We start from the raw sequence: 15,061 nt of genomic DNA on the forward strand, positions 1-15,061 counted from the left end.
TGTATGCCGCAACCGCGTTTGGGAAAAATATCTTCGTTATCGACGCTGTGTCACTGTTCATGTACCTATTGTTCCATTTGTCAAGCGTATCCAATCTAATGCTCCGCTTGACAAAAGATACCGGGTACAGGTCATATTCTGGTTTTCGTTTGGAGTCTAAAGCGGCCTCTTTCGCTAATTGATCAGCTCTTTCATTGCCCTCCAATCCTGCATGTGCCTTTATCCAATGTATTGAGATAGATTTCCCTTGGATGTTACATGATCTAATGTTCTCTCTTGCCTCTACAGCTAGAGGATGAAGGCAGTTGCTGTTTTTTAGGGTTTGGAGGGCAGCCATAGAGTCGCTGTAGACTCCAAACGTTTTCGCCTTGTGTTTTTTGATTTCCCGTGTTGATATACACAGCGCCAATAGCTCCGCCTGGTAGACAGTACTGTAGCTTGGTAGGGCAAGCTTGCGAACCTTGGTTTCGGCCGCCTCGTTCCAGATGGACAGTGCTGCGCCCACTTTGCCTCCGATTTTACTTCCATCTGTAAAGATGCGGACTTCGTGGCCACTGTGCGCATCTACTTGCTCTCGGTCTACCAGGCTTATAATTTCTACCTCGCTTCGTTCTGCAGGGTGCGGGGCTTCCGCAGCTGCCGACATGCGCTCAACCTGCCTATCTCTCAGTTCTGGCAGGGGTACTCCCCTCTTAGCTTCATATAGTGAAGCTGCCTCTCGGACTCGGAGGTCGAGAGGCAGTATCCCTGTCAGCAGCAGGACCGAGTTTAGTGACACTGTACGGTAGGCTTTGCACATTTTTTGCACAATCCCCCGCTGAACAGTTGCTAGCTGTTTTATTGTTCCCAATTTCTTTGCTGCCGGTGCCCACACGCTTGCGGCATAGAGGACGATGGGTTCCACCGTTGCCACATATATCGTACGTATTATTTCTGGGTTCAGGCCCCAGCTCGCCTTTGCCGCTCTTGCTAATCTCTTATGCACTCCAATCGCCTTTCTGCAGACATTCGCCACGTGTGAGTTAAATGTTAGTTTATCGTCGATGGTTACTCCCAATATCTTGATTTCTCTTGACATCTCTATGCTCACTGCGCCCATGCTCAGTCGTGGTGTGTCGTATTTTAGTCTTTTGGTAACTACCATTGCAACAGTTTTGTGTGGGGCAAATTTCAATTTATTTTTCACACCCCACGCCTGAACACGTTCGAGTGCTGCATTGGCCTGTCTCTCAATTTCTATTGCGGATTCCCCATCGAAGATTAAAACCACATCGTCTGCGAATGCCTGACAGTAAACTCCACTTTCATCTAGGCTCTTTAGGAGTGGATCAAGCAAGAGGTTCCACAAGATCGGTCCACCTATGGAGCCCTGCACGCACCCCTTGTTAGTCTCTGTGCAGTGCTCCTCTCCCGCGTACCTTACCTTGACCTTTCTGTCTGTCAGGTAACTATCAATAGCTCTTCTCAGGCTCAGTGGGCAGTTTTCCTCTGCTAGTCGGACTCTTATTGCTGGCCACCAGGCGCTATCGAAGGCTCCCTCTATATCCAACGATATTACAGTTATGATTTTCTTTTGATCTAATTTCCTTTTTATATGTTGCATCATGGTATAGAGGGAGTCCTCGGTACTCTTTTGTGGCATAAATCCAAACTGTCTGGTACTCATGCGTGGGATTAGATAGTATTTCAGTCGAGCTACTAGTAGTTTTTCATAGATCTTACCCAGCACTGGGAGAAGTCCGATTGGCCTGTAGGATTTTGGTTCCATGTAATTTTCTTTGCCAGGTTTTCTTAGGGCTATCACGGTTGCTTCTTTCCAGGACTTGGGGAAGTAGTGGTGTTCAAAGCATTTGTTTAGGAGCGTTAGAAATAGGTCGGGGTCGCTTTTGATGGCTTCGCAGCATATATCAGCTGTGAAGCCGTCCTCTCCTGGCGCTTTTTTGGGGTTAAAAGACTTTGTGGCCCAGTTTAGTTCCGCCATTGTAAATGGAGGTTCACAAATTGTACTTTGCTCACTTTCATTCACTTTTTCGGCCTTCTGTCTGATATGGCGATGGTGTTCGTTGTCATTATTGACAGGGTCCTTTTGAAAAAAGGTCTCTGCCAATAACTTCGCGGAATCAGCGGCGTTCAGTATTTTGCCGTCCCTTTGGAGTGGCAAGTCTTCTTCCCTTTTTGTTACCCTTCCTATGACCCTATAAATGCCCTCCCACAATCCTTCTCTGTCCTGTTTTTGGCAGAAGTCCTTCCAGCTTTCGACCTGGGCTTTAGCTGCTCTTTGCTCATATTCCTCTTTTTCTTTTAGGTACTCTTCGATGACCTTCGATTTTCGTACAGGGGCTGCGCACCGTATTCTGCGCTTCCTGGTGGAGACTCTTCGTTTCATCTCGGCGAGTTCCTCGGACCACCACGGCAAGGTAAGTTTTTCATTGTTTTTCTTTTTGGGTATGGCTATTTCGCATGTTTTTGTTATTATTTCGGTATAAGCTTGGATTGTTGTTTCTATTTCATTTGTGGTGTCTATTTGTTCTAGCTTTATCTTGGTGATTTGGTGTTCCTGGGTCAATTGTCTAAATTTCTCATGAAATGTAGACCAATTGGCTTTCTTTGTGTTGTACTTCCTAGTTGTTCTATTGATCTTTATTCCTGCGGATTTTTTGAGATACACGTTAAATACTATGCCGTTATGGTCCGAGCTCGTTAATCCTTCGTCCACTTTCCAGTCATCCACCAGGTCCAGCATATCGGAAGAACATGCTGTTACATCGACGTAACTGCTATATCGTACGTTTCCCCTAACGGTATCGAAAGTCGGGATTTTTCCTCTGTTTAGGATGTTTAAGTTTAATTCATCGAGTGCACCCAGCATGTCCTCTCCCCTATGGTCGATTACTGGACTGCCCCACCATGTGCTTTTTGCATTTGCGTCCCCTCCAATAATCATTTTGCTCTTTCCAATTTCCCTCTTAATCCTTGCGAGATGTTCTAAATAGGGGTCAATTGGCTGGTCGGGCTCAAAGTAAAATGAGACGAGCGTAATCTCCCAGGCGTTGGTGCTGATTCCCACCACAACGATGTTTTTTGTGTTGAGTTTTGGGTACTGTATGACATTGAGGTCTGTATTAAAAACGGCTATTGCTGCTTTTACAGTCCCGTCCCCAGCATTGGTGTCCTGGAAGACTCGCACACCTCTCTGACTCCTCATTTCCTTTGCCCCTCCAACGTAAGGTTCTTGCAGAAGAGCTACTGCTATCTTCCGCTTCTCTGCTTCTACAAGAATCTCACTTGTTGCCAGCTTTTTCCTCTGCAAGTTTGCTTGGGCTACTCGATATAGAGTTTGTTCGCCTTGGGTGCCTTTAGCAATACGCTACAGTTGATCGCGCCAGGTCATCCCACTTGCGCCGTGTCGGACATACTAAGTCGAACGCGTTATGTTCTACATCGCCTAGGTTTGCTTTTTCGCAGTTACGACATTTGGGTGGTTCTCTTGCGATCCATTCGGGGCACTGAGCCTTTAGGTGGGGTCCGCCACAATGACTGCATAGGTCCGCCGGCTCTCTGCAAAATCGTTTTCCATGCCCAAAACCCAGACAGCGCGTACACTGCACCAGCGGTGATTGATCCTCTACCCTGATGCGTTGGAGGTCTATGTGGACGCTACCCTGTTCCAGTGCTCTCTGCCATATTGTGGCCGAGACACTGATGACGATGTGGTTCGTGAGTGGGTTTCGGGCCTTCTTCCTAAACTTGACTTCCACCCTGTCTTCCTCCTCGCCGAGGCCGCGAAAGACGTCCCGATTCTGGTTCCTAAGAGCTTTTAGAACGTCCTCATCTGTATTCACTGAGAGGACGCTCTTAAGAACCAGAAGCGGGTCCTTGTTCTTTGGTACAGAGTTAGGTTTGGTACAGAGTTAGGTTTGGTACAGAGTTAGGTTTGGTACAGAGTTAGGTTTGGTACAGAGTTAGGTTTGGTACAGAGTTAGGTTTGGTACAGAGTTAGGTTAGGTTAGGTTAGGTTAGGTTAGGTTAGGTTAGGTTAGGTTAGGTTAGGTTAGGTTAGGTTAGGTTAGGTTAGGTTAGGTTAGGTTAGGTTAGGTTAGGTTAGGTTAGGTTAGGTTAGGTTAGGTTAGGTTAGGTTAGGTTAGGTTAGGTTAGGTTAGGTTAGGTTAGGTTAGGTTAGGTTAGGTTAGGTTTTTTTTTTTTTTTTTTATAATAAACTGTTATTTATGGGTGAATGGCCCTCGCTTACAATACGGGCGACCAATCACCCTGAAACTGTTTGTTATATTTCTATGTAAGTGTGGCTGTATGCAGGGACTCGGTTAAATGAGCTCCCGCGACACAGCCGTTTACTGTTGTGAGAAATAATGCCTCCGCAAAGAATACGGACAACATTATCTCATGTTTATGTATACTTTATTTGATTATTATGTGTTATTAAATTTCTTTAAACTGTTAATTATGCTATTTATATATTTTGAAAATGACTCTATTGTTGATTCTTTAGTAATAATACTGCTTAAGTTGTATGGGTCTACGTTGATATTTTGGCATATAATTTCATGTTTAATCCGAGAGTAATCGTACTTTGGGCACTGCTTCAGTAAATGCTCGATCGTTTGTGGAGTAACATTGTCACATGGGCATGTATTGTCGTCAATTATTTTAAAACGTTGCAAATATGTTTTATTATAACCGTGGGCAGTTAATATTTGCGTCAGTTGAAATGAGATTTCCATAGATCCACGCAGTGCCTTAATAGAATCTATGTCAGGCAGGTACTTTTTCACGTGTATCCCGGTCTGACTATCTACGTACCATTTGTTGTGTAGTGTGTGAATATTCTTTTTATTATGTAGTTTGTGATAGGACAGTGGGAAGAGGTCGTAGTCAGGAGGCTTGTGTGAAGATGCTGCAGCTTTAGCGGCCATGTCAGCTCGTTCGTTGCCGTCGAGGCCGACATGAGCTTTGATCCAGCAGAAATTAATTTCTGTTTTCCCTGTCTCCCTGACCCTGTGGAGAATTTTGTGAATGTTATTGACAATTCTATTGGTACTGCTGCGGTTTGAGATCTCCATTAAAGCGGCCTTAGAGTCCGAGAAGACAGTGACTTTAGGTAATTCCCGTACATGGCATTCATGGCAGGCTCGTTCTAGGGCGTAACACTCAGCCTGAAAGACGGTACAGCTGCTATGTAATTTGAGTTTTTGCATGTAGCTCCTACCATCAGGGTAGTCAATGATAACAGCTGCACCGACCATACCATTGTATTTGCTACCGTCAGTGTATGCTCTATGCATATCAACATCATCATAATAGGGTTCCAGTTGTTCTTGGTTTACTACCTCGGATATCTCTATGTTTATCCTTTCAGCAGGATGTAATAATTCCGTTACCGGGACTCTCCTGTCGTATCTTATGTCGTCAGGTAAGTATTCTGATATCTGACAGCGTTTGACCAGCTCTGTAGAGGCCACCTCTTTAATCTTTAGGTGCAGTGGAGTCAGGCCAGCAAGTGCAATTGATTCCACTGTAGGCAGAGTACGAAATCCATGAATAATCTTTAGGGCGAACCCACGCTGGAGACTAAGTAATTTGTTTGATACCTTTTTATAGCTCGTGGCAGAGTGCCAGATTTCGGCGGCGTAAGTTATGATTGGCTCGATGACTTGCCTGTAAATGGTATTAACGTTTCCAGCGTGGATTCCCCAAGTTGGCCTTATATAAATACAGAGTTTTTTATATATTGTCTGGGCCTTTTTGACAATATACTCGCTGTGTTTTATAAAGTTCAGATTCTCGTCAATGATCACTCCTAGCAGTTTGAAATCGCTGTCAGGCTTTATAATAACGCCATTCATATAAATCTGAGCAGCCTTGGCCTTCGGGGTAGGAGTGATCATTTTCGTTTTCTGTGGTCCAAATTTTAGTTTGTTACTTACTCCCCAGTGATGGACTTGTTGGAGTATACAGTTGGTATTATGCTGTAATTGTTCAACATTATCCCCAGTACAAATAAGCAGAACATCATCAGCATACGCTTGGATGTAGTTGCCCTGAGGCAGCTTCTGGTCCAGCAGGGAGTCGATAATAGTGTTCCAGAAGATGGGTCCAAGGACTGATCCTTGGACACATCCTCTGGATTGCACTTTAGTTACTGTTGCATCAGCGTAATTTAGTATTACAACACGTTCTGTAAGGTAGCTGTTCACTAATTGATATATATTTTTGGGACATTTGGCCTTTTTTAAACCATTTAGCAAGGCCGGCCACCAGGCATGATCAAAGGCACCTTCAATGTCTAGCGAGATAGCCAGTACTAGCTTTTTATTTTCTTTAGCCTCTCTAATGCAGTTTATGGCTTTAGACAGCGCATCAGTAGTAGACCGCTGTTCTTTAAAGCCATACTGGTGTTCGCTACATGTTCGGGTTTTTTGAAGAAAGTACGTTAGTCGCTTTGCGATGAGTTTTTCAAGTACTTTGCCTAGAACATTGATTAGACCGATCGGTCTGAAAGAAGATAAGCTATTGTAACTATCCTTATTGGGTTTAGGTATGGTCTTTATATAAGCTGTTTTCCAAGGTGTAGGGAAATGATTGAGTATAAGACATCTGTTATATATATTTGTGATTAAGTTGGGGTAATTATTTATGAAATGTTGGCATATATCGGCAGTTAGATTATCTAAACCTGGTGCTTTTTTGGAGGACATATACTGGATAGCTTCTTGGACCTCTGCAACTGTGAATGGGATTTCATTGTCTGCGTTATAGTTATCATCTAAGGCTGAATTTCTTATTTGTGTGTGGTAGGCAGTATCCTCATTTGGGTTGTCATCCGGGAAGAATTTAGTTGTTAATTTTTCTGCTGTTTCTGTGGAGGTTTTAGTATAATTATGTGCGTTAATTTGCAGTGTGGCAGGTGGCTGTGACTGTGGTTTTGATTTTAGGAGTCGGTTTGTTACTGACCATACATCATCCTTTCCTTGTTTGTTGCAGAAGTCACGAAAGGCGCTTGTGGACGTTTCTCGCATCTTGTTAGCGTATTCGTTCCGCGCCTCCGTGAGCTCCGCAACAATACTGGTCAAGTCTTTATTGCCACGTTTTAGGTCCTGTAAACGATGATGTAGATAAATAACTTTCTTTTTAAGTATGGTAAGTTCAGGTGTCCACCATGGTATGCGTATGAAGGGGGTTGGTTTTCTGAATGTTGAATGACAGGTTTTAGAAATTGTTTTTGTGATATTGTTTATATAGTTGTCCAGTTGAATCTTATCTAAGTTGTCAATGTTAGTATTGTGCAAGCCGGATGCAGTCATGTTTTCTTGTAGCGTGTTATTAAATATTTCCCAGTCAGCGTTTTGTGTGTTGTATTTGAAGGTAGTAGATGAGGTCTTTTTCTTTATTTTGTTGGTAAGATTTATTTTAAATTGTATCGCGTGATGGTCAGAGGATGGTGTGATTGCATGATTGATTTTCCAGTCTTCAATGTTGTGGGCATAAGTTGCGGATGAAATAGTTAGGTCGATGATAGAAGTCCTAATTCTATTGTGGGTAATAGTTTCGAAAGTAGGTTCACTGCCTAAATTACATGTGACCATATCGCTATTAAAAAGGATTTCGTAAATACATTTGCCTCTATCATTGTTTATGGAGGAGCCCCATGACGTGTGCCAGCCATTGAGATCTCCACACACTATGTGCGTCTGGTGTTTATATAATGTTATGACTTCCTCCATGTGATGTAGTGTTCGTGCCGGGTCATCTCTAGGCTCAATGTAAACAGATGTCATATACATTTTCTTATTGTCTCTTGTTACAATTTGTATAGTGACTAAATTGGCAGTGTAGTGCTGTATCATGCCAAGGCATGCACCCAGCCCACGTCTAACCGCAATGCAGGCCTTGGTTGTGATGTTCTTGTCACTCTGTTGATAGATGTCATATTCAGGTATATATCTCATTTTCATGCTATTCCCAGTGTATGGCTCAGTAATAAATATTACGTCATATTTTTCGCTAATTGTGCATCTTATTAGTTCTTCGGTGGCGTGTTGGCTGCGACCTAGATTGGCTTGCACAACTTTTAGCATTATTTTGTCAATTGTTCTCAGTGGCCCGATGGTTCTATGTGAATTATTTTGACTTTGTTGTTGCATCTGGCTGCCCTTAGCAGTACTGGACCGATAGCCGAGCTATCCGGTCCCATTTTTGCCATTCTGGGCAGTCTGAGCGGTAGGCTGGGTGATCATGTTCTTTTCCTAGTTTTTTACAATTAGCGCAGCTGGGTTTACTGATCTCCCTTTGTGGACAATTGCGCGTATCATGTTCTGATGCGCAATGGCCGCAGACGTTTCCGCTTGCACAATTTAACGCTCTGTGTCCATATTCTTGACAGCGGAAGCACTGTATGATCGGTGATTGATCGTATACAGGTATCACTTGGTACCCTACTCTAATCTTGTTATCCTTAAGCGTGGCCCACATAGAAGGGCTAACCTCAATGACCACGTTATTCGTCGCGTCTGTCCTGCCCTTAGAGCGACGAACAACTCTGATTAGTCGGTCTGCTTGCGGTATGTCACCGATCATGCTCTCGTTCTGTTTTAGCACAGCCTCTGGTACTTTCTCATTTGTGACATCTGGCGTGACACCTACAAGACGCAGCAGAGGTTTGCGCAGCTGAGGCGTGGTGACTGTGAGTTTCTCTGTACGTTCCTTTAGAGCTTCAGCATACTTTTTGCGGTCGCTTTCAGTGTTACAGGTCACTGCAACCTTTTGCTGTCTTGTTACACGGACATTGTTGATTGCTATTCCCATTTGCACGACGTCGACTTTCTGTTTTATCTCCTTCACAATCTCATCACCGCCGTGCCTAGGATCAATTGATTCTATCATAACGGTATATCTTGGTTGAGAAGGAGTATCAATTTGCCTTATTGCTGAGTTTGTTAGCTGCTTTTGCGCTCGCCTCTGTCTCTTTGATAATACTGGGGTGAAGTCACTTTCCCCTTGCCGTACGTCAGTTTCTACGGGCGATCTAGTTGTGGCGGGTCGCGTAGTCTGATCTATCGCACGAACTGCGTCATCGCAGTCATCTCTTGCGTATCTTTGAAGATTCTGTATTGTCTTTTTTATATCTCTGAGCTCTTCACGAATGGTATCCCTTATTATTTGTTCCGTTTCATGTTTTTTCGGAAGTTCCTGCATCTTTTGTGTGAGACCATTCAGGCGCTCAGTTACTCCAGTCATGCCCATCTCATTCAGCCCCTCATAGGCGTCTGTTCTGCTTGGGGTTGACAGAAGGTCTGTCTGCCTAGACAGGTTTCGTGCGGGTGGAGGGCTCCTGGCATCCTCGAGCACCTGTTGGATCTCTTTCATTCTCGATGGCTGCATATCATACTTCATAATGTGCTTACATTTGTCGAGGGCTTTTAGTATTTCGAAAGACGCCCTAGTTATGGCGTCTTTATTTAATCTATTAACGCTCTTCTCCTCGTTAACCGCCCTGTTGGTAAATTTAGCCAGGTGGCCAACAACGGAAAAGAATGAGTCCATATCAGAGACATCAGATGCGCATGCTCCGATATCAATTTGCTCCTCTGGCTTGAGTTTCTTAGAGAGCTTTGTTTTAGGCTTAGCAGTTTGTGTTGGATTTTGTGACTGCAGGTCTGACAGCGGCTGCTGCGATTGTGGCAGTGTGAGTGTTTGCGGCTGCGACTGTGACTGTTGTTGTGGCTTCGGCTGTCGCTGCGGTTGTGACTGCAGACGCTGAAGGAAGGCAGACGAATTATTAACGTCAGTGTTTATGTCGAGTCGACCGCCCTGCGTACCATTTACGTTCAATGTGTTTAGCGGGGTTTCAGAGTCGTGACTGAATTGAAGCGGTTCCATCTCGCAAGAACTGTCAATGTTGAATGCCACCGCTGGCCTGCGAGCGTCAGCAGGTTCTTTATCAGCTGTTACCTCTCCGGCGCGTGCAAGCGAGAAGGTCGCATTCAGGTTGTGGCTATTTTGCTCAGGCACTTCCATGTTAATAAGGCTCACTTCGCTAGAGTTAGCTGGAGCGGTGTCTGGCCCATCAACATGATGCAGGCTAGCCTCTGTCTGTTTCTGGGAGGCCCCCTGCGGCTCCGGCGGCTCCGGAGTGCCCTGCACCTGTTCTGGATGAGCTTCGTGCTGTTCTTGTTGTGCAGATCGTAAACGATTTTTTACAGGTGAATGGAACATTGTTGCAGTAAATACAGATTTAGAAAATTAATAATTTAAGATCTAGAAGAGATATCAACACAAATTGAATACTGTAATATACAACTACTGAAGTGCTACTAACATACAAATTTTGAGATTTTTAAGACGAAAATTAGCGAAGAAATGAATAAATTACAAATAGTTTAAATTTTTAAAAGAGATGTTAATTTTGAAGGTCAAGGAAGGATTTTTGAGAAAATTTTATATAAAAGAAATTATTAAAAACAATGAAATCTATTAGACAAATTTAAAACAAGAGAAATCTACCGGCTAGAAGTGAAGAAAAATCAGTTTAAAAACAATTGCTACGATAATTCTTGCAGGCACCGCAAAAATTTCAGGAAATCTTAAAATTAGACTAAGAAGTTGTAAGAAAACTATTTAATATTATTATACTGAAATTTAGAATAGACTAAGACGGATTTTATTGTAAAGTAAAATTATTGAAAAGTTAAAAAACAAATGAGTTATAAATTTTTGAAAAGTTGGAAAATTTCAGAATCACTAAAAATTGAATATCTCCGTAACCAGACACAGTACAGAGACAAGAGTAGTACCAAAAAATAGGGCTTATTGAGCTTTAAAATTGTGCAGAGTTTCAGAATTTTAAGAGAAGATTCGTAGAACAAACTATTGAAAAATGTGAAAAAGTTAGGTCAAAAGACGACGGAAGTGAACTTCGAAGTTATTTTAAAAACTGTAGGAGATACAAGGTTGTGTTATATGACAAAAAGGATGGAAAAAATTAACTTTACAAGATAAAATATAAACTAGAAAAATCTATCGAGTGGATTAGGAGATATTAATGAAAACGTAGATTGCTCGTAGGTCACTGGCAGGCGCAACTTTTAAGTGAAGAAAGTTAGATATTTTTATGTGAAGTTGTATAAGAGTAATCTATTTTGAGAACAGAGTTATTTAGAAATTACAAAAAGTGATTTTTAGAAAAAGAAAAAATGGTCATAAGTGGAAAAATGGCTGAGTTACGAATTTTTGAAAAACTGAGAAATTTGAAAAGTATAAAAATTAAAATATCTAAAGATCCAGGGGGGCTATGAAAGTAAGTAAGGTATCAAAAAATCGGGCTCAATTAGGGCTAAAATTGTGCCAAAAAACATGAAGTTCGGGTAGTATTTGGTCACTTTTAAAAGAGCTTGGTTAGGTTAGGTTAGGTTAGGTTAGGTTAGGTTAGGTTAGGTTAGGTTAGGTTAGGTTAGGTTAGGTTAGGTTAGGTTAGGTTAGGTTAGGTTAGGTTAGGTTAGGTTAGGTTAGGTTAGGTTAGGTTAGGTTAGGTTAGGTTAGGTTAGGTTAGGTTAGGTTAGGTTAGGTTAGGTTAGGTTAGGTTAGGTTAGGTTAGGTTAGGTTAGGTTAGGTTAGGTTTTTTTTTTTTTTTTTTTTTTTTTTTTTGCGGTGAGGGAGGAAATACTCATGTATACCGCCGGCCCGTACCGACGGTTATGTCCGACTCAGCTGGGAATGGTGCCCAGCCGCCTACGGACTAAAAACTCCCCCACTTCATGTTGAGTGTAATATGTTTTTATTAGGTGTGTGTTGAGTGTAACTGGAGTGTTTGTTTGATTTTAATTTAGGGATAACCGGCCCTCGCTAATAATACGGGCGACCAGCTATCCTAAAATGAAGTTTTGGGGGGACAAGTTCTGCCGCCCGACCGCCCGCCCCATGACAGAAAATAATGAGTGCGGGCGGCCGCCCGGCCACTGTCCCCCTGCAAGATCTTGGATATTACTATGCGAGTTATTTTAATTGATAATTTAGTGTTCATGTGATAAAGAGAAAGATAGTGCATAGATAATTTTAAGGGGACGCTAAGTGCCGCCCGACCGCCCGCCTCACCACAGTCAGTGAGTGCGGGCGGCCGCCCGGCCACCGCCCCCTTGCAAGAGATTAGAGTTTAATTCTAAGCCTTTAACAAAATTCTTGGTTTATATGGTATGTGATAAGACAAATAACTGCAATTTTTATCAGCGTAAACCAATAAATACGATAGTTCTTATGTAAAGCGAAATGGTGCATTATTAGAATAACAAAGGTATTTTACAGATAGGATCTACTAAAGTTACAATATGACACTACTTATTATTAAATAACAGCTCAGGTTAAACCATTACCACAAAAGAGTTAATGTTTGCAAATTTATATAATTCGTTAAAGATTAAAGTTACATTTGTAAGTTTTAATATGTTAAATCTTAATTAGGTTGATAATCAATGCGCGATTTTATTCTCTGTATCATAGATCGCATTCGGGGGCAAAAAGTTGATGTAGCGCTATGTGCTGTATTTAGCTTGTGTTGGTCCTCAGTTACTTGTTTATTAAATGCATCGCAGTTGTGGCACTTTGTTTTGGTCTGATCTTTTTGGTGTGGGCATGATTTATATTCATGGTCGGACGATGCGCAATGTGAACAGATGGTTGTGGTAGCCTTACAATGCTTTCGCGTATGGCCATACTGCATGCACTTAAAGCAGTGCAAGATAGGTACGTGCTCCTCTGCATGCACCCGTTGGTGATCTATATTAATTTTACCTATTTGAATGAAGGCCTTAAAAGTGGATGGCGTCGTCATGAGTACAGCATTATACAAACGAGGATTTTTGTTGCCTTTTTTATAGTGGAATGAAATCTTATTGCTTTCATTAATTATATTTTTGAGCGGTTGATTTTGACTAATTATAATATCAACAAGATCCTTTGTTGGAACATCTACGGATATACCCTTTAAAGTAATCATGGGGCGAAGTGTCTTTGAAGCTTCAGCGGCAACTTCCGCATTGACGTCGTTAGTCCTGGATAATGCAATGTCACGCTGGGTTAGGTTAGGTTAGGTTAGGTTAGGTTAGGTTAGGTTAGGTTAGGTTAGGTTAGGTTAGGTTAGGTTAGGTTAGGTTAGGTTAGGTTAGGTTAGGTTAGGTTAGGTTAGGTTAGGTTAGGTTAGGTTAGGTTAGGTTAGGTTAGGTTAGGTTAGGTTAGGTTAGGTTAGGTTAGGTTAGGTTAGGTTAGGTTAGGTTAGGTTAGGTTAGGTTAGGTTAGGTTAGGTTAGGTTAGGTTAGGTTAGGTTAGGTTAGGTTAGGTTAGGTTAGGTTAGGTTAGGTTAGGTTAGGTTAGGTTAGGTTAGGTTAGGTTAGGTTAGGTTAGGTTAGGTTAGGTTAGGTTAGGTTAGGTTAGGTTAGGTTAGGTTAGGTTAGGTTAGGTTAGGTTAGGTTAGGTTAGGTTAGGTTAGGTTAGGTTAGGTTAGGTTAGGTTTTTTTTTTTTTTTTTTTTTTTTTTTTTTTTTTTTCCTCCATATCCTCCAACATGATCGGAGTTTTTATTTATCTATGTTATTCTTTCATACCATTTCTCGCATTTTCTACTTCTCGTACTTTCATTCTTCATACGGTTCTTTCTTTCATTCATCGTCTTGTATGCTTTACGTGGGTGGGACTCCCACCTATGTATACTCTTTATTTATTTATTTATATTGTTTTCGTAGGGGAAAAGACTGTACACAGGTTTTTCTTTATTTCTTATTCTATCTTACATTATATATATATATTTCTTATGAATAGGGGGTTTTATTTACATAGCCGGGTTTTTATTTGTTTTACATTTTGCATTATCTTTAACATTAGAGTTTTACAGTTTGTTCGTTTCAGATAAACTTCGTGTTTATTATTATAATATACATAGTTTATCTTATATCTACTTATTTCTATCTATTACTATTTTTATAATTTTTCCACAATATTCTAGGAATGTGTCTCTAATATACTTGTCTTTCATTATTTCACTGATATTTTCTACTTTCATTTCTTTCCCAATTTTGTTTTCTATTTCGTGTCTCTGTGTGCCAAACTGAGGGCACTCCGCTATTAGGTGCGGAATGCTTTCCGGTCTGCCGGGTTCACATATGCACGATGGGTCCTCCTTGCACTTAAATCTATGTAAGTACTCGGAGAATCCACCATGCCCTGTCATTAATTGTGTCACTGGACTCGTGAATTCGATTTTGCGGACCGTTTTGTACGCTGCCAGCGCATCCGGGAAGAACAGCTTTGTTATCGAACCCGTTTCGCCTGCAATGTATCTCCGATTCCACTCGTCGAGCGTGGCCATACGGATGTTTCGCTTCACGAATGAAACCGGACATTGGTCGTAGTCACGTTTACGTTTGGAGTCCGCAGCTGCTCCCTTGGCAAGTTCGTCTGCCCTTTCGTTACCTTCCAGCCCTGCATGTGCTTTTATCCAATGCAAAGCGATAATCTTGCCTTGGTGAGATATTGTTCTTATATTATCTCTCGCTTCTACTGCTAGGGGGTGGAGGCAACTGTAGTTCTGAATGGTTTGGAGGGCTGCCATGGAGTCGCTGTAGACCCCAAACGTATTTGCTTTGCTGTTTTTTATTTCTCTTGTTGCCACACAAATTGCGAGGAGCTCCGCCTGGTAGACAGTGCAGAACTTAGGTAGAGTTAGTTTTCGGGCTTTTGTCTCAGTTTCCCCCCGCCATATAGACAGTGAGGCTCCGACTCCTCCTCCTATCTTACTACCGTCTGTGTAAATTCGCACTTCATAGTTACTGTGATTGTGGACGTCGTTTTGGTCTACCAGGCTTATCAGTTTCAGCTCTTCGCGCTCCGCAGGATGAGGCATTTCTGCGGCTGGTGCCATTCTCTCCACTTCCCTGTCACCCAAACCCGGCTGCGGGACACCTCTTTTGGCCTCGTATAGCGAGGCCGCCTCTCGAACTCTGAGGTCGATTGGGAGAATCCCAGCCAGGATGAGCGCAGAGTGGAGGGAGACTGTGCGGTAT

The 15,061-nt window shown here is 42.3% G+C and overlaps 1 protein-coding gene across 1 annotated transcript; it reads right to left on the bottom strand.

Moving 5' to 3' along the window:
• Positions 1-13,953: 13,953 nt before the first annotated feature.
• On the bottom strand, positions 13,954-14,919 carry LOC134654482 (uncharacterized). The gene has a single exon (XM_063509924.1). It carries the CDS (start codon positions 14,917-14,919, stop codon positions 13,954-13,956), a length of 966 nt encoding a protein of 321 aa, XP_063365994.1.
• Positions 14,920-15,061: the final 142 nt, after the last annotated feature.

Source organism: Cydia amplana, chromosome 15 (genome assembly GCF_948474715.1).
Source record: "Cydia amplana chromosome 15, ilCydAmpl1.1, whole genome shotgun sequence".
Lineage (NCBI taxonomy): Eukaryota > Metazoa > Arthropoda > Insecta > Lepidoptera > Tortricidae > Cydia > Cydia amplana.

Excerpts from the sequence above, each read along its gene's own strand:
- LOC134654482 (XM_063509924.1), bottom strand. The coding sequence starts at position 14,919 with ATGGCACCAGCCGCAGAAATGCCTCATCCTGCGGAGCGCGAAGAGCTG.